The sequence below is a fragment of the Olea europaea genome, chromosome 12, assembly GCF_002742605.1.
Source record: "Olea europaea var. sylvestris chromosome 12, O_europaea_v1, whole genome shotgun sequence".
NCBI lineage: Eukaryota > Viridiplantae > Streptophyta > Magnoliopsida > Lamiales > Oleaceae > Olea > Olea europaea.
Genome location: NC_036248.1, coordinates 24265968 through 24291825, shown reverse-complemented (window position 1 = coordinate 24291825; position 25858 = coordinate 24265968). Strand labels below are relative to the sequence as shown.

The window sequence follows — 25858 nt, the reverse complement described above, 5'->3', positions numbered from 1 at the left end:
ACACCCTACCAAAAATTTTACATTTATTCTTCCTTATAAAATATAAATTCTATGTATCACATGAATGATTATACATAGACTTGGCGGATTATTGTTACTGATTATAGGTAACACTCTTAATGAGGTCCATGTGGAAACCCTATGTTTACACACGTGGCATTGGATCTAAAGTAAAGAAGAAGTCATGGAAGAGATCAACGGCTGAGGTCGTTGCACTTCTGGATTATTTAGAAGTTGTTTTAGCCTTTGTTCATCCAAAAGTTGGGTAACTTCTTTCTATCGAACCCCTTAGCTTCTAAAGTCCTTGACGCCCAGAAAAGGGTCTGATGAGCATATCTTAGGAATTGATTGATGTTACGTTCTTATTAAAGAGACGTTAGGAATGTTAGCCTAGGAAAATAGTGCGTTGACCTCTTGTCAAATGTCTTTCAATGTGATTAATGTAAGGTGGAGTTGATATGACACCAAGGTCTAGCAAATTAGGCCACATGAATCGGATCCAACGGTAACCACGTTGGCCTGATCACTATAAATAACTGTTCTTGTAACTTTTTGAAGGATGGATTTTTGAATAGAAAAAGAAGAGAGCATTGTATATTTCTCCACATAAGAAATTGTTCATTGTTTTCCATCTTCTCCCTCTACAAAATATGTCCACGTGTATATTGTTCCGAACAATACCTATTGGCCCATTTTTGGAGGTCAACAAATAATAATAATAATAATAATAATAATAATAATAATAATAATAATAATAATAATAATAATAATATGTTACAAAAAGTCTTTGACATAGTTTATTCTACAATATTTTTCAGTTTTAGAATGTTGTAATTACTAATGGATATCATCTATTAGCTCAACTTGTCGGTTCAATATTTCTAAAATGATATTGTTAAAAATTTCTTAAAAGAGAACTCTAAATTTAATTTAGGGGTAATTGATGCAGATGATCTCAAATTTAACCTTTAAATCTTGACATCAACGCTCCAAACTTATCCAGTAGGTGCATAAATGGATGGACTTCATCCACAAGCGATGTTAGTTTTGTGCGTTTGACTATACTTTGTTTTAACAATATATTGCTTATATGGTTCCAACTTTGACGAAAGTAGTGATCTTGTCTCTAACTAATTTTTCGTTTGATTTTTGTCTCCACTCTTCGAGAAATAGCAAATTTAGTCACTCTTAACTATTTTTGTCAACTTCCGTTGTTAACTCAATCATGTGACTTTTAAGACCGTACCTGTGTTTCGCAAGCTTGAGGCAAACTTCAAAATTTAGGCTCATAAATTATATCATGTAATCAATTTTTTAAACTTAATAAGAGTTATACGGAACTAAATTTATTAACTTAAAATCAACAATAAAATAATAGATAAACTGAAATATTCAAACTATTTATATTACAGTCAAATAATAATGAGAAACTATTCCAAACAATCACATAAGTAATCATCCATATTTTCAGCTTGGCTTTGAATAAATGCCTTTACTCTTTCTCACTTTTTTTTTTAGCTCCAGACGCACATTTAAGAGCCAAAGTATAGTGGTATTTGACTCAACCGAAAACACTAAATGAAATTTGAGTGTAAGAAGAAGCTCAAATTAGTTTAAGACATAAAGATTAAAATAGAATGTTTTTGTCAAAGCATTGTCCACGTATAATATATACATGAAAATGTTTTCATTCACTTTCCCGTATATCCAAAGCACAGATTCACATTCAATAAAAGATTTCCCGAGGAAAAAAAAGTCAAATCCTTAAATAACAGATTGTTGAATATCATCAAAATCCATTCCAATTATCACAATCAGCTTTAAAAATCCTTTTATGTAGTATTTTCTTTGCATTCCAGTCTAAATATTCATGGAAAGTTCCTAAAATCTCTAAAATTTTATAAAAATTCATTTATATATTTATATCTTCACTTTTTTTCTCCAAAATCCATGTCTCCATCATCACTCTAAACCTATAAATCAATTACTTATCAAAGGTAATTTTTTTTATTCTGTCATAGCGCCTCAGAACCCTTCACATTGCATAGCAGTTGGATTATTGCCAAACAAAGTAAAACAAGCATTATTTTAGATGTAACCTAAATTTAATTTACTTGATTAATGGTTTAATCACAAAATCAAAATGAGCGTAAAGAATTCTATCATTTATCCTATTAATATAATTTTTGTATACCAATTATTATGGCCCAGGTTCAGTTAATTTTTAAGTCAAAATATATGCAGTATGCCCAATGAGAAGAGAAAAATAGAAAGAAAAGGAAAAGGAACACCTAACCCTACACATGTTAAACTCCATTTATGAGATTGACACTTTCATAAAAGGTTGAGAACCAGTGCACAAGACAGAGACAGAAATTGAGAGGAGATAACTTTAATTTAAGCTAAAAAGTGGCTTAAAAAGCATAATATTTTTTTACGCCCCCATATAGCTGGGCCAGAGGTAGCAGCCTCTTGGGCTTCACCTTAGGTCTGGCTCTAACTTTACATGCTTAAAAGGGAAAAAATAATAGTAAGGAGCTCATGAATAAATACATATATTTGACAAATAAATTTGATCAATGTATTTGAAAAATAATTTGCAATCCTTAAAATAAATCAATCTAATATTGTAAAAAAAAAAAAAAACCAGATAAAAAAAAATTAATAAAAAATTAGTCCCTATTTGAGCTCCATCGAGTGTTCTTTTAGAGAAAAATGTATTTTGACATAATATTAAGAATGTATTGTTAGAAAAGAAAAGAAATTTTTAAATTTACGTGTAATATTATTTTATTGAAGAATATGTTGTAAAAATCATGAAATGGAAAAATGCAATTTGGATAAAATAGAACCCAAACAAGAACTTAATCGCCTTTTCATCCACCCCAACGAATCCACCAACACCGCCACCATCTCCCCCTTTACATCGTTGCCATCACTACTTTATTCAAGGAGAGAAATCACCCCTTATGAATATGCAAAATCAATTCTACATCTAATGGATACGTTTGGGACGATAGTGTGTTGAGACCAATGTTTTGAAAATCGATCCGATATCGACTCGAAAAAAGTTAAGGGTCAAGGGTCAAAAGGTTCAACCGGGGTCGAACCGAGATCAAGCCAAATGCAATAAATACATACAAAAATAATAAAATACTATGAAAACAATATTTTTTTAAAAAAAATTCATATTAATATTTTGTTAATTAAATTCATTATTCTATAATTTGTTAATATTTTTGTTATGCCACTATCCCAAATTGAAAGTTTATGAAATTATTGGAGAGAAGTGCATCTATAAAATGCACTATCTCACATTGGAAGTTTATAAAACCATTTGAGAGAGGTGCATCTATAAAAGGAGCACGTCACTCATATTTCTCTATGGGCTTTTGAATTGTTATTTATGAGGGTCCACTCATAAAATTGAAAACTTTTAAACTTAAAAAAGGGGGGGGGGGGGGGGGAATGAGGGTCCACTCATAAAGTTGAAAACTTTTAAACTTATAAAAAAAAGGGGGGGGAAACACAAATCGCGACCAATTTACCAATTTACGATTAAATCAGCCGCTTCAGTGGATTTTTAAGCAATTTAGTGATAAGCGATTAACCGGGCATGATTAGCTCGATTTTAGACCCGATTCTCAGTTTTACCAGTTGAAGCAGTCGGACTGAGCCAATTTTGATAACATTGGTTGAGACATAAACACAAGACGATTAAACGCTTGGAACCATTTGAAGTACTTCTTGATTTTAAATTTTAATGCAATAAATTGCTTATTGTATAGCCCAGTTAGTACGGATTAAATTAAAATTTTAATATAAATTAAAGTTAACAATTAATTTAGGATAATATTATTCAATATTTTTAATGTTTAACATTAATCTAGGTGATATCATGTGTCACTAAATTATAGGTTCAATTAAATACTCTCTCCATCCCATTTTGTTTTTTTATATGCCCTAAGGTTGAAAATATCATAAAAATCTTTAAAAAGAGGAATTCTTTAATTACGAGAAATCATGAATTGAATTCATTATAAGATCTATTTAGTTTTTTTTAGAAGATGACATGCCGTCACTCGGACTCGAACCAAGATGGAGGAAGACATCCTAGGGATAAAAGATATAAGGCTAAAGAGAGAGCCAAAAAAAGGATCTTTAGTGTATTATCCGTATAAAGTTATGCCAGATCTTTCCTGAAACATAACCCAAGATCAGATCTTCATTATCTAACCAAACCCGGAACATACCATTGGGAAGCGATTCAATAATTAAACCTTCATGAATCACCATTGGGAAGCGATTCAATAATTAAACCTTCATGAATCAATTTTTGTCCTTTCATTCCTGGTAAAGCCTTCTTGAAGTATCAACTAATGGAGGAGGAACAATTGATTAAGAAATTTTATTTAATGTTATAAAAAACAATTTTTGCAAAGAATTTTCGTATTTTACCCATATTTAATTATCAACTAGTAGTAAATAAAGTGAAAAATGTGTGTATGTATTTGGATCATTTCAAAACTATAAATTAAAATATGTATAATTTTAAGATTAAGGAAATGAATTGATTATAACTAGGTAAATTATATAAAAGTATATTGGTAAGCGAACGAAACAAATACTTTCTTATTAAATAAATATGATTATATAAATAGAATAAGAATATAAGGAAAGTCAGCTTGTATAAATAAAATGGAGAGAGTACTCATTTATTATGACCTATCACAATGCTTAAATTATTGATGTTTTAACTTTATGATGCTAAAAAGTATTATTCTTAATTTTAACCATTTCATAAATTTTTATTAGAATTTATTCAGAATTTGATTTTAATATGTCAGGTACAAGACAATGAGGGGATAACCTTGAATTATTTGACTTTTGTGTTTGTTGGGGACAGCCTATCCTATTATACAGTTGTCTTTGATATATATATATATATATAATTTTTATTTATTTTTTTTTTATTTTTTATTTTTTGGGCCCGCTCATATTAGCCCATACATCCTCTAACTTTTACATTTTTGCTCCCACAATCATACTTTGTTAAGTCAAATATAAATTGTAATGATTTAGAGTTTTGCTATGATTACAGAATCGTTTCACAGAATTCTTTCTAAAAAATACACATGGCAATAAATCATTGAAAGATGAGAAAAAAAAAAAAAAAAAAAAAAAGGTCAAGACGAATAAGTTGACACCACAATGGCACCTGTAAGGATTCCGTGATTATTTCCTGTACTTGAGATTAATTCAAAGGTTTAATAGTTAGTAGAATCTGTTATCTCAAAATTAATACCCTAATAAATAATTTTTTATATATGTTTCATATTCACGTTCTATTATCCATTTTCCTGGAAATTCTTTAATTTGTTGATTTTCCACTTCAAATATATATTATTTTTTGAAGTAAATGTTTAACAAATTAATAACATCTGTCAATTAATAAATTATTGTTCAACAAATCGTAGTCGAACAATTTTTTTAATTAACACTCTCTACTTCATAGAATTTAGAACTACTAATAACTTATGATTCACATTCTTTTCTTTTTCTTTTCTTTTTTTTTTAATTAACAGCTTAAAATCACTTTCCAAAAGACAATGAAACTTATAATTTATGCTTATTCGAGCAACACTAACCAGTAATGCTGGCAAGGTCACAATAGTGTTTTCTTGGGAGAAGTAGTGGATTTAATAAAATGTATAGATAATAAAAAATTGTGAATGTGTGAAAGAAATTAATATTTATTTTTGACTTTAAACTATAATTATTGCCAAACATGGTACTTGATGGAATGCTTTTTGAATGCAGAAAAAATATATAAATATCGACGACATTAATTTTTATTTTTCTTTCTTTTATTTTTAATCACACATTGTATGCTTATTCGAGCAACACTAACCAGTAATGCTGGCAAGGTCACAATAGTGTTTTCTTGGGAGAAGTAGTGGATTTAATAAAATGTATAGATAATAAAAAATTGTGAATGTGTGAAAGAAATTAATATTTATTTTTGACTTTAAACTATAATTATTGCCAAACATGGTACTTGATGGAATGCTTTTTGAATGCAGAAAAAATATATAAATATCGACGACATTAATTTTTATTTTTCTTTCTTTTATTTTTAATCACACATTGTTTTATAAAATAATATTAAACGTAAATCGAAAACTTTTTCATTTCTTTTAAATCAGTCATTTTACCATTTCACACGTTATCATTTGGGTCAAACGGAGCTAAGAGGGAAAGAAAGAAAAGATAAGATTTTCTTTTCTACTGTTGTGTCTATTGGTCCGAATGTTGGAAGCATGGAGGCAAAAAGCAAAGGATGAGAATGGCGGCACAATTAAAACAACCTTACCCTTCTTCGTTAAAACCCATAAATTTCTCTCATTTCCGTAAACAAAGAAAAAATACCCGAGAATTATACTTTTAGGGCCTTCGAATTCCATTAACAACTTTTTTGGAGTGGTTTTCTAGTTCTGCAAAAAAATTGGTCTTAAAAGGGTTATGGAAAACAGTGTTAACGGTGGTTGGCCCAGTTGGAAGCACGGCGGAGACGGCGGTTCAGTGGTTGCAAGAAAATTGCAGACCTATAACATCTTTTCTCCTTGTGAGACCAATAGCAGCGTCACAGCCACCGCCTTCAAATCCGCAGGTAATTACATCACTCTTTCTTTGTGCTAAATCAAAAGGTGATTTTCCTTTGTTGTTGTGTGAGCCCAGGTGGGAATGAATTGGCTGCAAATATGGGGAATCCTTTCACATCTGCTCAAAGGAAGGAGCTTGAAAGGCAAGCAATGATTTATAACTATTTGATGGCCTCTATTCCTGTGCCTGCTGATCTTCTCTTTCCTGCACCACCTAGCCCTTCAATTTCCTGTAAAGTGGCTTTCTTTTTCTTCAATGATTTGTTCTTTTTTACACCTTTGGTACTCGATTAGATGTGGATTTTGAACAGATGTTTCTTGATATTGGTGTTTTGAGTGCAGCGACTGGTCATCTAGAAAGGTGCAAGCGAACGGATGGCAAGAAATGGAGGTGCTCAAGAGATGTGGTGCCCAATCACAAGTACTGTGAACGCCACCTGCAGAAAAGCCGTCCCCGTTCAAGAAAGCCTGTGGAAGTCAAAAACCAGAAGAAAAACCCTCTTTTGTTTAATCCTAAAACTGATCCAAGTATTTCTACATCCTCTAGTAAGAAATATGAAAGGTTGGTTTTTTGTATAGTTGCACTAGTTTGTGTTTAAACATTGATTTGTGTTTCTGTTTGGGTGTTTACTGATTTTGGCTAATGATCGAAGGGGTTTGGGGTCGATCGAAGGTGGAATGGATGCAGGGCAAAAATGGCAGCATTTGGTGGACGCCAGCATTGGATTCGGGGATGAGGGTTCGATTTATAGTTCTATTGCCTCTGTTTTTCATCGAGATTATGTACAACAGCAGCCATTGAATATGTTCCAAGCCTCGGAAGATGTTTTCAAGTGTATTAGAGGCGGTGAATCTAACATTGGAGCATTCTATAATCCTGATTTGGTGTTTTTGGACAAACAGCCACGGGGACTCATTGATGAAAATGGATATTTTGAATCCTCTGTTTCATCTGAGCATGGGAACCTCTCCACATGTTCACTCGATCTATCAATGGTTATGGGTGCTGGAAACGTCTTGGATGAAGAAATGAGAGAGAATCAAGAGGAGTTTGGTGTTGAGGATTCAAGATTGTTAAGACCTGTTTCTTGGATGTCTTTTGCACAAGGTGGACCGCTTGCTGAGGCTTTACGACCTGGATCTGTTGCTGGAGGCGGAGGCTCAATTCCGGGTTCTCCATATGATTCAATAAGCACCACAGCAACTACTGTCTCATCGCCATCTGGTGTTCTTCATTGGACATTGCTCTCACACTCTGATAGCAGTGTTTGCAATAGCCCGACTACCCTTGCAGCAGCTACTGCACCATCTCAGAAACCAGCAAAATTCCTTGAAAATTGACTCTCCTTGATTTTGGGCATTTTGATCTTTTCGACACTCTATTGCCTTCTTTACTTGGTATGAGAATTCAAATGCTCTCAATGGATTTAGATATCAAATGATGAATTCCTTTTGCAAACTTAAATGAATGCATGGTGTAGAGGAGTTATTGAGTGTTCTAAATTTTAATCAAATTTTAGTGTTACTCGGGATGACCTCTGGACTTCAATTCTCCCTTCTTCAGTGCACCTAAAATAAAATGTACTATTTTTAGACCAGACAATAAACAAACATCTCAAATGAATCATCTTAGAATGGGGTCTCAAAACATTGGACCTGAGAGACTGTTCATAACCTTAAATAGCCTAGCCTTATTGAATTCCCATTTCGCGAATGGTATCACAACTGGATATTGCTAGTAATAGAAGTTTGAATAAATGCACGAATTTGGCTTGATAGGCTCAAACTGTAGGCTTGCCTTAAATATTTTAACCGAATGCTCGATACAAACCAAGGTGATGCCAATGGGATGAATATGATGCTGTATTTTGCCACGAAGTTGTGCTGATTTCATCAGCTTTTGTGTAGCTAACAAAATTTGTATTTACCACTTAAAAGTTAAATTTTCTTTATAACATTAGAATCATTGTAATATTGAGAATTCTGGATGAAATAAATGAGTGTAACATATAATGAAAAAGAACCACCTATTAAGAAGACTGTTCAGCAATCATCACTCAGTTGATTCTCAATACTCCATAAATTATTTGAGCCACGAGCAACACAACACAACTCAAAAAAAGGAGAAAATAGAGAAATCCTCCTATTTGCCACTTCTCTCAGTGCATACTTTTTCAGCAGTTAATCCTCGTCTTCCCATGACCATAGCTATTTTTCTTCTGTACATATATAATGAACAAAAGCATCAGCAAAATAAAATACCATCATTAAATCCTGTCAAATATATAACAGTTAAATGGGATTAAATTTGATTTAAAATTAAAGAAGAATAGAAATTAGGAATATTTTACCTGTACATAATGTTGTATCCGTTCGGGAGGGGGATCTACTTTGGATAGATTATATTTTATTTGAAGTGGATCGCCCTCCATGTGAGGGGGTGAATACCAGTATGGACACCCTGATGTATGTGTAGCATCCCTGGAAATTAATATGCAAAGTCTGATTCTTGGTGCTATTATCCAACAAAATAATCCAAATAGTCCTATAATACAGCTGATTATATTTCATCTAAACCAATCAAGGTAACAGGTACAAGAAATAAACAGAGATTTAAATATTCCTTGTTTCCATATAACTATATTCTCAAATTTTCAACCAAACGGAACATAAATAAATACATAAAGGTATCACCGTCAGAGCAAGCATGCTGATGCATTACAAAAACCTTACTATAATACCCAAAGTGCGCTGCAGCTGCAGCATGTGGCAGGGCACCACCAATATGTGATGGCTACCAGCCTACCACCACAGTTTTCAGCGAGCGAAGGTTTCCTCGGCCATCACTTCAATTTCAAGAGCATTTCCTCTAGACCCCTTGTCCACTCTGAAACCCATCTTCTCCATCACCCCCACAATTCATTCTCTCACCTGGATTATTACTAAGCTGAACTGCCTTGACATTCAACATTCTCTCTGAAGTTGGCAGGATAGTAAGCCTTGTAACTAACCTTATTTCCACTTTCAACATAGTCAAAGGAGCATGAAAAGGTTAGATCTGGATACTTGTTCACGGGTTCTTTAATCCAATCTCAACAAACTTTACCTAGACAATTTGAATTTAAAACTGGCATCTCCTACCATGCAAGTAGATTCATTTCACACCAGCAGCTGAGTGGCACTACCAGTGGAGACCGAGCAGCCAAGCATTGCCTAATAAGATAGAGATGTGCCTTTTGGACAGAGGACTGATTTCACCACATGTTCCTGAATGCTGATGGCAAACTCAATTCTACGAATAAACATGTGATACACCAGTGGAGTAACTGCATGACCGAATCACATTGACACACGCAGCAGAAAAAATGGACATTTTTGGTTGGCAAATTAACCAATTTCAATAAGTTAATATATATCTACCATGTAATAATTTTTGTGGTGGAAAACTTAAATTTACACTGGAGTTGGTGAGAGCAAAAAATCTGGCTGTAATCTTTGTAGAAGTATTCCACAAAAAGGACAGTATGGTAGAGATGATCCTACAGATGAAGGCCTGAGAAAAGATTGCAAATCTGAAAGATATCCAGGCATTGTGAATAGATCTCGAGGAGTCAACTTTGAAGCCCATCGTTGACAACATACACAAAACCATAAGGGGGTAGTGGGGCAACAACGCATAGTAACAGCACAGCGCACAAGTTTATGGCTCTGGCCTACCCTATTACTACCCTTAACTCCCAAACAAAATGCAAATTCTGTCGATTCAAATGGAACAATTGCTGAACAGTAACTGCATCGCTCTTCCAGTTCACATCCACAAATGTCCTTTAGTCTCCTGTTGTAGATAACAAATATATAAGTTGATTAGAAACCACAAAAACAGCTAATAAAAAAGGTTGGAATTGCAAGAGTCACACCAAGAGCCTACAACCTGAAATTGTGTCTTAAAATATTAAGTTGCATGAAAGGAGTTCCAGCTTTAACATGTAACAAGCAATGACCAAACATTTGCATTCACTCGTATTAGATTGGCAAGATTGGAGATGTCAAATATTAGCAGATGAAAATATTGCTGATATTATTATTGATACTTTTTCCACACAATGTCTTGAAGAAAACGGAAGTTCAAAAGAAGAAATCTATGAGAATTACCTCTTGTCATATTTTCCAACTTCTGCTACAAGAAACTTAAGATAATCCTTCACATATTTATAATTACGTGAAACCCACTGCTCCATCTGTGCTGATCCAATAGGACTCCAGCATCCAACTTTAGAAGAATCCATTTTTGAATTGGACAGTAGACTTAAAATGGCAGAAAAGGTGAGACTAACGAGCCTTTCTTGCAGTTCCCTTTCACTGTTCGAGAGCAATTCCATCCATAACTTTAACTGTTCTTCTTCAGCACAACTTAACCCTTCTAATTCCTGTTCTTGCCCACCGTTCTTGTCTGCATTTAGCTCTTTAAGTACCACATGCCTGCTGATAATGTTCAAATGATGTAACTGGCGAGATGAAAGCTTGGAAAGAGATTTAGAGGCTTCAAGCAAAAATGTTGTAGGAGTGTCAAACTGGGATCTGAAGTAAGATGTCAACCATTTGTGTAAGACATGCTCCACGAACTTGGGTATGGACTGTTTAAAGGCCAGGAGTGCTCCCACAATATCCCAAAGAACCAGTGGGTTATCCAGATATTCAGAGTGACGCAGAGACCATAACATATTTCTTTCCCACCATATTAGCTCTTCCTCAGGGAAACCAGGAAAAGCATCAACTTCAAAATCTGGACATACATCAGCGAAAATGTCCAACTGCTGTCCTCCAATCCAAAGAAACTCGACAGCAGCTTTCTGAGTCCTGAGATAGATACAATAGTAGCAATGCTTTAGAAGCACAATACAGGCAAAAATCAGATTGAACTAGTAGCTATACGAATGTATAGTTCAACAAAATCCTGTTGCATTTGTCCTTGGTGAATTACTGATTAACATGCTTTTTCCTTAGCGAAATACTCATATATCCTATATTATAGACGGGAAACTTATGCTACGGACGGAATAAAGGTTTCCCTGTAAGAATATCAACAAATGTGCACACACGGAGAGCAGGGGCAGGAGGGAGTAGTGAACAGTGGGAATTTTCCACCAGGGCAGAGGTAGGGACTTTACAGAGTAATTGGCTTATGGATGTCTCGTGATTATGAAGCAATATATCATTAATATACATGTTTTGATAAACCACGTGGGATTTCCCACACGTACCCTCCAATTAGCACACTGCCTGGGGTCCTGCATCCTCTTAGTCTTTCCTCAGCAATATTCTTCATCAGCAAAAAGACGGCACCAGATTAGAACCCCCGAAAGAACAAAAAATTACCAAACAATAGCAATGTACTTTTGGGCTGCTCAGCTTTAACTAGGTCAAGAAATTTTATGACAAAAAATCCAGAATTTTAAATCAGACCACTCATATCCTAGGGATGGCAACCAAACCCCCCCCCCCCCCAAGGATTTTCACCCCTTGCCTTGCAACAATCCCAGCATAAGGCAGGGAAGGTACGCTATGCCCTGTTTACTGCCCCTTCTTTCTTGTGTTCTTTAAATACAGTCAATTTTTTTAAGAAAACTACAAATGTCCTCTTCATTTAAATGCTCAATCTTAACAATAAATGCGGCAACACCGTGACATATAATAGCTAACACTCGAGTAGCTCAACCTGAGCTCATTAAATGTGAAATGTACTTGTTCTAACAAGACAACTAAACAAGAACCTGTTCAGGCAATGATTCAAAATTATATGCACAGAGCACAGAATCTCTATGACTAAATCAATCTTTCGAAAAAATAAATACAAACAATCATAACTAAAAGAGTTTAAACAGACCAGAACAAAGCAATCAATCAAATTGTTTAAGAAACAACTACAATAGAATATGTTTAAGAACATCAACCACAATACAAATTGTCAAATTACTCTTATCTTACATCTTCATTCATCTCCTAGAGTATTTATACGAGATTCGATGAAAGATGATTAATGTGTAAAAAAAAAAAAAATAATATATATATATATATATATCAAATGTAATCATAATATTTCCAGATTTTAAACAATTGAATAAATAATAATTTTATGAATGAATTTTTCATTAAAAGAAAATTCAATTTACCTCATCACTGAACCTTCTGAAACACAGTGTAGAACGTCATAAAATAAAACAAATTAGTTACAAAAATAACAAATACGAAATATAAAAAATTATATTTCTTTTACAACAAAACTAGTTTTATTTTACGGTTAGAACATTCTTCACCTTAGTCATGGTCTACAAACATTATAATAATTTGTAGTGTAAATTCTACTGGGGTCTTTAGCCTATGAATGTTTCAGTATTAGGGTCCCATACTTTTAAAACATAGCACAGTTGCAAACCTTTGAAATGTTTGCCCCCACGTCATGTTTAGATGGAAATCATCATTTTGATAGTTAAATAGTCAATTTTTGAGTAAAAGACCCCCCCTACCCTCAATTAATATATTAAAAAGAAAGAGAAAAAAAAAATAAAAACAAAGAAAAGAGAAGGAAAAAGAATCCCCAACCCTATCCCAACATCATAACACCATCCCATCATCGCCACCAGAAACCGACTTTGCCCCCACTTCATTTTTAGATGGAAATCGTCATTTTGATAGCTAAATAGTCAATTTTTGAGTAGATGACCATCCTACCTTGATTAATATATTAAAAAGAAAGAGAAGAAAAACATAAAAACAAAGAAAAGGAAAAAGAATCCCCAACCCTATCCCAACATCATAACACCACCCCATCATGGCCACCAGAAACCGACTAATTTCATGACAAGACTGCACAAAATTGTTGCAATCAAACAAATGTGAAACTTGAAAACATAACTAAGATCAAAATGGATATAGATAAAAGAAGAAATGTACTTTCCATTTACCTCTATTCTTCTTTCTTCCCTTGTCAGGTACATAATGTGTTATTTATCTACAAATTGTACTAAATTTTATGTTCTCATATTTTTATTTATCTTTGAGTTAGTCTAAATCAGTTGTTATTAGTAGTTTTACTTTAGTTAGTTTAGGAGTTAGTTCGGGATAGGAAGTTAGTGGTCCTAAAAATTAGGGAAACATGATGATTTACTTGTATATATACCGAATAAAAGAACAAATCAAATGCCAATAAATTATAGAATTACCAATAACGGGAGGCCTATGTTTCCTTGAATTAATTCACTTTTCATCATTTTTCCTTTCAATTTGCTTATTCTTCATACGAACCATTTGTATTTGTAAGAACTGATACCAAAGCTAGAGAAAACATAAGGATAAAGTCTATTCATAGAGCAACGACTAGACCACATAGAGAGAATGATAGTCCTCGTTATTGATCATAATGCAATCCATAGCAAAATAAACGAGATGTAAAGATGTTGGAAGCAAAATTGGGATTGTTTTCAAATCAACCTACCAAAGGTGATGCTGGGAAATCTATAGCTTTGTTGTCTACTCAAAGCTTTTGTCAAAGTAGTGACATTGTAATCTTAGTGAATGCTCATGGAGTTGAACAGACATGCAATGAAGGGTATTCAGAGCCAACATAAAAATTGCAAAATCATTGCAATTCAAATTTTCAACAACTACACGATGTTGTTTTCGAGGGAGTGATAAAAGTGAAGAACTATTATGCATAAATTGTTATTGTGGGGATTAGTAAGCACAATGTTCTCGGGGAATGTCATCAATTGCTAAATGTTATGCAGTCATTTCCTCCAACCACCTAGTAATGGCAATTCATAAATGATGCAAAAACCAACTTGAAGATACTAGCAAAGATTCAAATATGAGTTCTTATTTAATTGGAAGGTTTAATGCACTTTACACTTGATCCTGAATTGGAAGCGAAGAAAAAAGGCTAAAATTATTGTCGAAATTCACCCTTTGAGGACAAGGTTTTTTTAAGAAAGTTGGAATGTCATGTATCCATAAATTGTAATAAATTTTATCTTTTCAATTTTTTTATTTATATATCTTTGACTTAGTCTAAATCAGTTGTCATTAGAAGTTTTAGTTTAGCTAGTTTAGGAGTTAGTGAGGCGTTGGAAGTTAGTTAGTGGTCCTAAATATTAGGGAAACATGTTGATTTTCTTTATTAATATCGAATCAAAGAATAAATAAAATGTTGAGATATTATTCTTATAAACTTGTTTGTAATTGGGAGACTTATTTGTTCCTCAAATTACCAATATCGGAAAGTCTGAGTTTCTTCAAATTAACCAAATTGGAAGGCTTAACAATATTTTGAGGTCCAAGTTTCCTCAAATTAATCCACTTTTCATCTTGTCTCCTTTTGTTTTGCTTACTCTTTGTTGCGAACCATTTGTGTTCATAACATAATGATATTGAATATCTAATTTTATAGAACTTCATTTTCACACTTCACAAACTAATTTTTGGTTTTCTCAATTCTACTATATTTCTGTTCATATTAGGTAAACTGGTTCTTTATAACTCTATCTTGATCATCTTAATTGGTTATATTTATCTTATCTAATTATTTCTTGATTTATTAGTTTTTCTCTAATCAATTGATTGCATATAAATATTATCAATTTTAAAAGCTTGATCGATTGCTTTGTTTTTTCCTTCTCAGCAAAAAGTGATCAATTGCTTTGTTGAAGTCAATGATAGTGGAATTTATTTATAACTTGCATTGATTTGTTGTTTCTAATATAAGCAAATTAGGAGCCATAATAGGTAAATTTAAGCTTCATGGTCAGAATAGCAAGGTTGTTTTGCTGAGTGAGTGGTGGTACGGTGTGGTAAGGGTGATGCTATGGTGTTTGGCGCAGCGTGGAGGAAGGTGAACTGTTCTTTTCTAGTTCTTTTTTTCTCCGTTTTTGTTTTTTATTAATGTTTTTGTTTCTGGTTTTTTTATGTTATTAAATTAAGGGTAGTATGGTCATTTTACCCGAAAATCGACTATTTAAGGGAATATGGCACTAATTTTATAGGTTTGGGAACCATAGTACCACATTTTAAAAGTCGAAACCCTAATGTTAAATCATTAAAAGGTTAGTACCCTACCAAAATTTACCATAACATGTAATATAATATACATTTCTTATTCATTATATAGGAACGAACCATCTTGCATCGAGTCTGTCACATATACTAGGGAGAAGAATGAAGTCGTAAAACAGAAACTTTGACAATTTGCAGTTTGGTCGTTCTTAAAAAATTTCTATTGTGGTGATGGCTATTAAAAAATTTGATTGGTAGACTTGTTTTAGTTAGTTTAGACTATTTAGCCAGTTTTCATTCTTATGTGATTGTATTTATGTTTTTTGGGTTGTGTTAATTTAGTGAGTTTTTGTGACCTTTGCATATAAATTTGAATCATTGATGTATAGTTGTAGTTGAGTATTTTAGAGTGTGTTTCACATGTAAAGAGCACGAGTGAGGTACTTAAGTTTGAGCAATAATTATTATTTGTTGCGGAGTTGCCGCATTTATTGTTATGATAGAGCATATATATAAAGAAAGCATTTGTAGTTTTTATTTTTAAGTTTTGATCGTATGTAAAATACAAAAAAAATATGAACAGGTCACACCTTCAGCGTGGATTGGGCAAGGTCCGCAATGGGGACCTTGTTTCCATCCTTAATTCTCTCTTCAAAACACTTTCCAAATTCTCCCTCTACTTTTATGCACGAATTTCAAACTATCTAGACATTCTCATAAAGCTAGATAAGTGTTGATGAGAATTTCTAATCGTTTAAACACACTCTTTCCTCTTTGCATGAATTTCGATACATCTACGCCTTCTCGTCAAACTAAATGAAGCTAATGAGAATTTCTAGCCCATCTAGACATTCTCCCTCTTCCTTTTTTGGACAAATTTCGCAACATCTAGGTAATCTTGTCAAACTAGGCACAGTTGAAACAAGTTTCTAGTTTTTTTAAACACTACTCTTCCTCGACAACTTTAGCCTAGTTTACCCATAAGAAATTTTGATGAAAGGGCACTATGTAACTAAAGTTACTTTTTCATGACTAAATGATCAAATTTGATAATTTTTTGACACTAGACAAATTTTATTTTGGCCAAAGAAAATTGACTTAGTTAAAAATTTTAAAAAATGGGGAGGAGTTGAAGGGAGGTGATAAATTACAACATAAAGGGTGGGAGTAGCAAGTAGGAAGTATTAGGTGTGGTGGATGGCAGTGGAGAAATAGTCAGTGAATATGTGAAGGGTGTAAAAAAGGAGTAAGAAGAGGCAGGGCCGACGGGTTGAGGTTGATGAAATGAGTGTGTGACTTGTGGGTGCTTAACTAGTATAAGCATTTTAATATACATATTCTTACTGCGAGCTCTTGAATGATAGATTAGTATAAGAAGTACCCATAGCTAATGTTCCGACGCAGGCAACTCCATATAAGTGCATGTAAACAAAAATAAAATTTGGTGCATAAGAATGTCTATGGAACAAACATATACAACAGTATAGTAAAAGAAGATGAAATACATAGAACTCACCTTTCCTGGTACATAGGATTTAGTAGATCGGAATCAAATCTGCGAACCTGGAAAGAACAGGTGCAAAGTTTATCGTAGAAGATCAACGCAAGGCACGAATTAAATGTTATATATCTTGCATATAAATATTGTGATCAAGTGAGAATGCTTATGAGTATCAATAATTTAACATCAGACGATGAAAATTATAAAAGGAAATCACCACATATTGACAGTATTCTGCTACATATATTAGATTTCTGATTTCTTTCAGATCATACCATAAACTCTAGATTCTACTAAGAAAAATTTATTTTGGTTACTGTACATAGAGGCTAGTTGGGACAAAATTCTAGTTGCTCCCAGAGCAGAGTACTGAACATGGAGTTCATCATTCAATCATCATTGCTATAAAGTCAACATTCAATAGACATATTGACAGTATTCTGCTACATATATTAGATTTCTGATTTCTTTCAGATCATACCATAAACTCTAGATTCTACTAAGAAAAATTTATTTTGGTTACTGTACATAGAGGCTAGTTGGGCCAAAATTCTAGTTGCTCCCAGAGCAGAGTACTGAACATGGAGTTCATCATTCAATCATCATTGCTATAAAGTCAACATTCAATAGGAGGAATATCACGAGGGCTTTATATTCAGAGTGTTTTTAATTAACTGAATAAAGTAACACAGTTTTGGAACTTCTATAGACAGCATAATTTGATCCATCAGCACACCATTTCTTTAAGGTTTAACATGCAACTTTTTATTCTCCACAACTGCAAGAACCTTTGGATCACCCTTTGTAATGACCCGGCCTCTATACCCAAACCGTTAATTTATGAAGTATATACTGTCCGCTCTAAGAGAACTGGAGTCCATCTTACCCTTCTGTCCCGTTCACAAGATTCGAATCCGTGATAGCCCCCTTAACAGATACTTAAGTTGAATTTTGGTACAAATTGAACAAGCCTCTAAGAGTGTTTGAGCTCATTTTACCCCTCAGAAATTTTTGTCGCGTCCCTAAAATTCAAACACTTAACTTTTCCCTTAAGAGTGATTTAAGTTAAATCTTAGTACCAATTGGGAAACTGAAAGGAGTGAGATGGGCTTAGGCTTTCTCAGAGCGGACAGGTCATAAGTTAACGACTTGGGTATAGAAAGAGCAGACGGTACTTAACGGCTAATGGCTTGGGCATAGAGGCCAGGTCATTACAAAAAACGTGCTTATTTTTGTAACGATCCAAGCCCTGTGCCCAACCATTTCACCCATTATGACTTTCTATCGCTTCTTCAGGATTCGAACCTATGACCTTTTCCTTAAGAGAGACTTAGGTTAAATCCTAGTACGGATTGTCAATTGATACCAAGATTCAAAAGGTCGGGTTTGAATCTTGGCGACGCAATAGAAATTCGTGAGAGATAAGATGAGCTCAGACTCTCCTAGAGCGGACAATACGTATCAAATTGGTACCAAAATTCAACTTAATTCTTTCTTAAGAGAATATCACGTGTTACAATCCTAAGGGAAGTGATAGAAAGCCGTGAGGGGTAAGACAAAAATTTCCCTCCTATGGCAGACAGTATGTAAGTTAAAAGCTTGGGCATAGAGGTTGGGTCTTACACCCTCTGCCAGATACTATGCTAAAGCTCCAGTGAATATAACCACACCTTCACCAACCAAATCATATTTTTCCTTTTCATAGTCAATCTCCCCTATTGTGGTCAACTTTTAAAGCTATTTACTTGACAATAAGTTGACTTAATTCCATTCAACACTCCACTGTTATTGTTTAGCTGTTCTTCCTCACCTACAGACTTTTTGTTGTTTAATTCATTAATATTCTCCCTTGAAGAATTCCTTTGGTTCCTCATCTTTTCAAAAAAGGCAGCTAATGAAGAGAACACAAACAGTCCTTGATATTGTTCGTAGAACTCTGTAGCCATCTTCGACTCAGTTGCAGCCTGAGCTTGGAAGAGGGCAAACGGAAGACAGCACAAGGACAAAAGAGAAGATACAGTGAGCTGCAAATCGTGTTTCGTAATCTGGGTGGACCATAGCTGAAAGTAATTGATGTAATAAAACCTCAGGAAAAGCCTTGTTTCGATAGGATAAATTTGGAATAGAAGCTACAATTTGAACTAAACAGCAAAAATATAACAAAAAACAGTAGTTCTGGCTATGACTAATGCTTGAGATGTTCTCTAACATCACAGCCATTACATCAAGGATTGGGTCTGCATCTCCAACCTTATATGATAACTCCGTGAGACTATTTTCTAATGCTTCATAAAACTTTCTTTTCTGTTTGATTGATTCCGCACCAAAATTTGCATTGTCAAGTGAATATTGTTTATTTTTCTGCATATGCCTCATAAATGACAAGTCACTGTAGCTATTGGTGACTGAACATTTGCAAGTCGAACAAGGGAAGTAGTAACCGTGACAATATCAACCTGCATTTCAGGTTGCTTCAGTATATTTTTATGANTAGCCATGTTGTGAAAGCATAATCTAGACTAAAAGCATGGATTCCTGGAATCTTCCATTGTCATATTAACTTCTCCTTTCTCGTTTACAATCATCATCCAAGAAAGAACAATCGTTGCAACTTCTGGTGAAGGAGTCATGCCCCTCAAATTTACATTTATTTTTTTTTTTAATGACCATGGGTGTCCGGGCCAACTTACACGCACCTCGACTAATCCCACGGCTCCTGAAGTTTACAGTCGGGTACTTACCTCAATAGCTCTGAAGAGACTCGAACAAATTTACAAACTTCTTGGGCCCAGTGGATTTCATTTGGGTCGTGAGAATCCTTATTCCACTGCAAATAATCTTGCTCATTACACGGACAATTTCTACATGACATGTCTTCATAAACAATGCATGGTTCGCTTTCTCATACTTAAGTCTGCTCTCGATAGAGGCCACTGGTGTTATTTTTAATTCTTCATGTTTCTCATCTTTTTACAACATCCTGTAATGCGTTCTTCAACACAAAATAACTAGTACGGGAACTCAAATCCACACTATTCATATTTTCCTTGTGCTTATTCAATTCAATGGCACAAAAACCGCAAAAAAGGTCAATGAAACTTTTATTCTCAATTTTCTAAGAAAAACACCGGCACAACTTTAGTGGGCTTTCAGGCACGACTAGGGGATGTTGATGGGGAATTGAATTCCCCAACTATTTAATAATAAAACCCATGAGAACAAAAGAAGGGAGTGTAAACCTAACCTTCCAAAAGCAATAAGATGGGACAATGTATAAAGAAATGTAGCCCCTGTTTGACGGCCATTGTTTTGAAAAAATGGAGTTTTGAATAGTGATTTTTTGAAAATATGTGGTTAAAAAGTAGGAAAAAGTCTCGAGTTTACGTACAAAAATTTTATTGTGTAAATATGTGGTTAAAAATGAGTATAAAAATTAAAGAATTTTATTTTATAGGGAGACAAATAGAGGGCAATAAGATAAATACTAGTTCTAATACAAAGCAAGTAAATGAAAATAAAATTAACATTTTCTAATACTAGGAAAACCATATCTATCAATCTATACAAGAGCTCAAAGACATTGTGGAAGATTTAAGGGGCATACTCGTGATAGTATCGTTGATCCCACCCTCAAATGCAAGTGAATCGGCAACCTGGTTTCCCTCACAATAAGTGTAGAAAAAAGTATCATGATCAATAGAGAGATTGTATCTAATCTATCTAAGAATAATCGAGTCGTCCATGGACCTCTACCCCTGAAGGGCCACAAACGAGTTGATCTCCACCTAAATGACTAGCAAGTAAAATTCACTCTAAGATAGCTCGTATCTCAGCCTCAAGAATAAGGCATTTCAAAGCCCCAACCAGCTATGTAGATTTTTTTCAAAATGGAATACCCCCATGGCTACCCCTATTTACATCATGGTCGAGGCAAGAGAGAAGAAGAGTATCCGCCATCAACATGACCACACCCACCTCCCTTATACTATGGAAGTCAGTCACTACATCCCTTTTATGGAGAAAATGCTCCACCGCCTTCCCATCACAATGAAAATCGGCCACCACCTCATTATGAAGAAAATGAGCTACCACCTCCTCCATCACCGCAAGTCAGCAATGTTTATCATAACTCCCATATAGGGAGAGCAAAGTATCCTCCGCTTTCTCCAATTGTCTCTCATCAAAGAAAAATAATTCTGCATCACCATTACCATCCCCATCTCCACCTTCCTTCGTTTGTCCATCACCATAGCCACCACAACTCAAAATTCTGGGTTTATTCTAAGGTGGAGACAAACTACTCTTTGACCATCCAGGATGGAAAGGTTATCCTTGCCCCTTCCACTCCATCAAACCCACTTTAGCACTAGGTTAAAGATGAGAAAGCACAAGAGTCAAAAATGAAAGAGAGGTTTCCTAGCTTTGCATTAATTAATAAAGCCACTAGTGAGGCCATGAAGCGCTCAATTGGTGCCACCCATCTTATGCAATTGATTCCTCACAATTCTGATGGTCTTGATGAGTCAATTTTGTGGACAGAGAGCAGAGACTTGGGCAATGGTTACAGAACAATAAGTATGGTTAATAATATTTGCCTAAATGCAAATGCTTTTAATGGAGATAAAAATCATGGTGGCGTTCATGATGGCACTACTATTGTTCTTTGGGAATGGAAAATGGGAGACAATCAGCGCTGGAAGATTGCTCCTTACTGATATGTAGACCTGTCTTTTTAGCTGTGTTGATTGCTCTAGCTGGTGGGAGATGGGAGTTCCCTCATTCAGAGGCCTTTCTCGTTATTTATGTTGGTAATAATAATGTGATGTAGAGCTTCAACTGCACTTGGTATATTTGATTTGATACCCAGAATATGTTGCTATTGTGTTTAGGTGTAGTAATTATAATAAACTTTAGGCTAAAAAAAGAATTAACCATCTCTATAAGATGACGAGAAAGCTTTAACACTAAAATTAGCGTGATCCCGAATAATGCCTCCACCACTACTGACTCTATCTTTAACACATCCATTGCTGTTTCTCTTGTAAGATTACGCCGATGGAGTACGCAAAAGACCAAAATAGGGGTGCTGAGGGAGGATGAGTAAACAAAACACCAAAGAGAGGTGAGAGGCCGGAATAAGCAACCCAAATGAAACTGTAAAATCATGAGGTAAACTCTCCAAATGATCCGTCAAGGATCCATGCAAATTTCATTATGCTTAGCATCATTCCTCGCAAGCCATAAGAACCTAAAAATCAATAGAAGAATGATATTGTAAATGTGTCCATTACGAATATACTTCCCCGAATACCTCCATCTCTAGAATAGGGATCTAACTCCCTCATTTGACCATATTGAAACCTTGAAGTTATCTCCAAAATGATTCCATACCTAATCAGAGATGATTCTACCAGTGAAGATGTGTGAATTAGTCTCGCACCGACAACAGGAGATCAAATGATAGGCTATCTTCCTATGAATGACTGTATCAACTCGTATCAAATCAAGAAGCTGTGATAGGAATAATGGAACTCCACATTTGACTCATTCGTGATTGGAAAGTTTAAGTCTCTTTTTCTATTGTTGGACAATTCTGAACTTCAATTTGCTCATCATTAGTGTGCGGCTCGATCTTCGGGTAATTAATTGCAATTTCACCAAAATGTTTTCCATCCTTACACTTGTTATAATTGTCAATGTCTAAGGATAAAGGATGAATAGATTTCAAGTTTTCAACTTACACATACTTTTCGTTTTTTATTGCGGTTTCATCATAGGTAACATCCTGATCATCTTGAATGACATATTTTTAACCTCATCATCTAACTTATAAATCTTTTGCTCTTTGTTTTCACGGATATTCGCACATTACTCATCACATGACAATAGGATAATCTTATCATATCACCAAAATGCATACATGCTATCTCAGCATATGTAAGTGGCATCTACATCGTACTAACATAATTGTTCCAGAGCACATGACAATCATCCATCTCTATCACTTTATACACAACCTCATCTTTGTAGTACTTTTCAATAAAAAGCAAAATTTTGCATACCTCTATATTTCAAATTTCTTGCCCCCTTCTATCTTCTTAAACTTAAAAGTAAGATGAGACTTCTTTAGTTTTCAAACTTAAAGCCTTCAACAATGCTTGCACATTTTGTTAACGATGGTGCGTCGTGTTCTAAAAATCTAGTCACGCTTCAGATAGGGCTCATTTATATCTCCTCGGTAGACTTTCACAAAGTAATTGATGGCTTGTGGGTATTGAAACACTGCTGGAACTCAAGAAAATTCTATAGTCACCATAGATGGCCATCAATTAATGGCAATATTGCTTTGGTACCAATTTTGGCAAGAAATTAGAATTTGTGAAACAAAAATAAAGTTGAAAAATTAGAAACCATGTAGATAATAATTTTATTGTATTGAATTGATTATTGAGAAGTGTACAAAGCGTTATTAAATATTCCCTAATCTTACTAGTATAACAAAACTAAAATAAAATCTCAAAACGAGAGAGAAGTAAACTTAAATAACAAAGAAAAACCAATCCTATTTAGAGTAGGATTGTCCTACATCAGTTTATCTATCCCAACTGATAGGGAGAGAGGAAAAAGAGTAGATGTGAGGAAGGCTTATTTATTATTTCTACAACACTATCGAGTAAAAAGATGCTTGGAGAATATCAGATTAGTGGAGCAATAGGGCTATATTCGGTGGCATATTTATACAAATAGAGAGAGAGAGAGAGAGAGAGAGAGAGAGAGAGAGAGAGAGAGATGAGATATAATACCACAGCAATCACTAAATTTCCAGGGGATACCGCTAGACCAAAGCAAGAATCAAATGCATTGGGAACCTGCAGATAATTTCTTATTTCTTGTTGGTAAAATGTACATATATATAAATGCATATTTTAGAAAATAATAAAAGTCGTGTCATACATCAGTGGAGCACTTCACACCAGGCGTATTTGAAGGAATTGGAACTTCATACAGACAGTTTCCATGTAAACACCAGCTCCTTATAGAGTTGTCCTGTAATTGTAAAAAAGAATTCACTCATGATTGCAAAAATTTCTTCATTGAGTCCATTACAAGGCCTTCTCAATACAATTATCAACTATTGATAGCCTAGCAGAATGCATAAGCTAATTCCCAAATAATAGATTATTATATGCCTTGTCCATTCAACTAGACAGGCTGTCAGCATTATCTAGAAAATCTAGCCAATATAACTAAAACCTAATTGGTGGCAAAATAAATTGAAACTTCAAACCATTAGAAATTATAATAATGATATGACAAAAAGATTCCAAAATTTTAGAATGAACAACTTGAAGCCCAATTGCTTCTTTCAGCTGTAACTTTGTTTAATGTATGATATATTTTTAAGGTGGGCTTCAGGGGAAAATAAACACAGAAAACGTAATCAGCGAAAAAAATTTCATACAAAGTTCACTTTTACACAAGGGGGACACACAGAGGATCAAGTTACTGATATAAATATCTTAATCAATTCAATCCTCTATCATCAGGACGTCAAAATGCCAATTGGTTCAAATCACAGAGATAAGCAAGCAAAATCTTAAGCAGACCAAATGAATATGTATCGTATACTAACATGAATACATGAACTTAAATTTTAATACCAAAAAAAATTTCATACAAAGTTCACTTTTACACAAGGGGGACACACAGAGGATCAAGTTACTGATATAAATATCTTAATCAATTCAATCCTCTATCATCAGGACGTCAAAATGCCAATTGGTTCAAATCACTGAGATAAGCAAGCAAAATCTTAAGCAGACCAAATGAATATGTATCGTATACTAACATGAATACATGAACTTAAATTTTAATACCTGACTGCAGCTGTACAAAGAACGCCCATCAAAAGCCCAGGCTAAACCCATAACCTGGATGGAAATCATATTACAAGTTAATTGTCATCACTGAGGCAAAAGACCTATGAGTATCGAGGGCTTACAATGTGGTCATGTGCATCATAAAAACCAACTTTTTCGAATTTTCTGGTAGGGATATCACATATCCATACTTCAAATTTTCCAGATCCTTTGCCAATAGCCAATGGCATTTTCTGTGGTGATTGCACAGGTACAATAAGTGATAGAATAGAGACTGTGATAGAATCAACTTCCATAACCTGATAACATAAACAATTGCAAGTTAAAATATTAGCAGTAGATTGGATTCCTTCAGTTTCTATACATCACAACAGAGATCTTTGGCATGATATGCAGACCTCCTTCAACAGAAAGAAGGAAGCATAATTAACTTTCGATGACTTCATCATTTCTTCGCCACTTGCCTGCCAGATCTTCACACTACATGAAGAATAAGAAACAAATTACTAATTCAAAGTATACTTTGAACACCTAACTTTTGAGGGGTTCCAAAGGAGAATGATAATCTACTCCAGATACAAGCATATAAACGTAATATAGGAAAGATGATTTAGGTTTAATTCTCAATTCTATTATGAAATACTTGAGGAAAATGCAATATCCGAGTTCTACAACCACTTAATTGTAGCTGGAGAATCATTCCCTGAAAGTTACAACTATTATGGGTCCCACATGTGGCAGAAATATTTATTCAATTGCACCACTGTGCA

At 34.3% G+C, this 25858-nt stretch overlaps 2 protein-coding genes across 2 annotated transcripts in view; one reads left to right on the top strand and one right to left on the bottom strand.

The window, feature by feature from the left end:
- The first annotated feature begins 6269 nt into the window (after positions 1 to 6269).
- On the top strand, positions 6270 to 8197 carry LOC111406149 (growth-regulating factor 7-like). The gene is made up of 4 exons (XM_023035377.1): positions 6270 to 6670; positions 6739 to 6894; positions 7005 to 7224; positions 7316 to 8197. Exons 1-4 carry the CDS (start codon positions 6523 to 6525, stop codon positions 8001 to 8003), a joined length of 1212 nt encoding a protein of 403 aa, XP_022891145.1. The 5' UTR covers positions 6270 to 6522; the 3' UTR covers positions 8004 to 8197.
- An 816-nt stretch (positions 8198 to 9013) lies between these two features.
- The window catches only part of LOC111406816, a 20183-nt gene continuing 3338 nt past the window's right edge, over positions 9014 to 25858 (bottom strand). The window contains exons 7-14 of the mRNA XM_023036188.1: positions 25487 to 25568; positions 25211 to 25387; positions 25086 to 25139; positions 24163 to 24255; positions 24012 to 24077; positions 17224 to 17270; positions 10815 to 11519; positions 9014 to 10497 (exon numbers count right to left, since the gene is read on the bottom strand). Coding sequence (XP_022891956.1) covers positions 10116 to 10497; positions 10815 to 11519; positions 17224 to 17270; positions 24012 to 24077; positions 24163 to 24255; positions 25086 to 25139; positions 25211 to 25387; positions 25487 to 25568 — 1606 coding nt within the window. The 3' untranslated portion in view covers positions 9014 to 10115. The remainder of the gene's footprint in view (positions 10498 to 10814; positions 11520 to 17223; positions 17271 to 24011; positions 24078 to 24162; positions 24256 to 25085; positions 25140 to 25210; positions 25388 to 25486; positions 25569 to 25858) is intronic.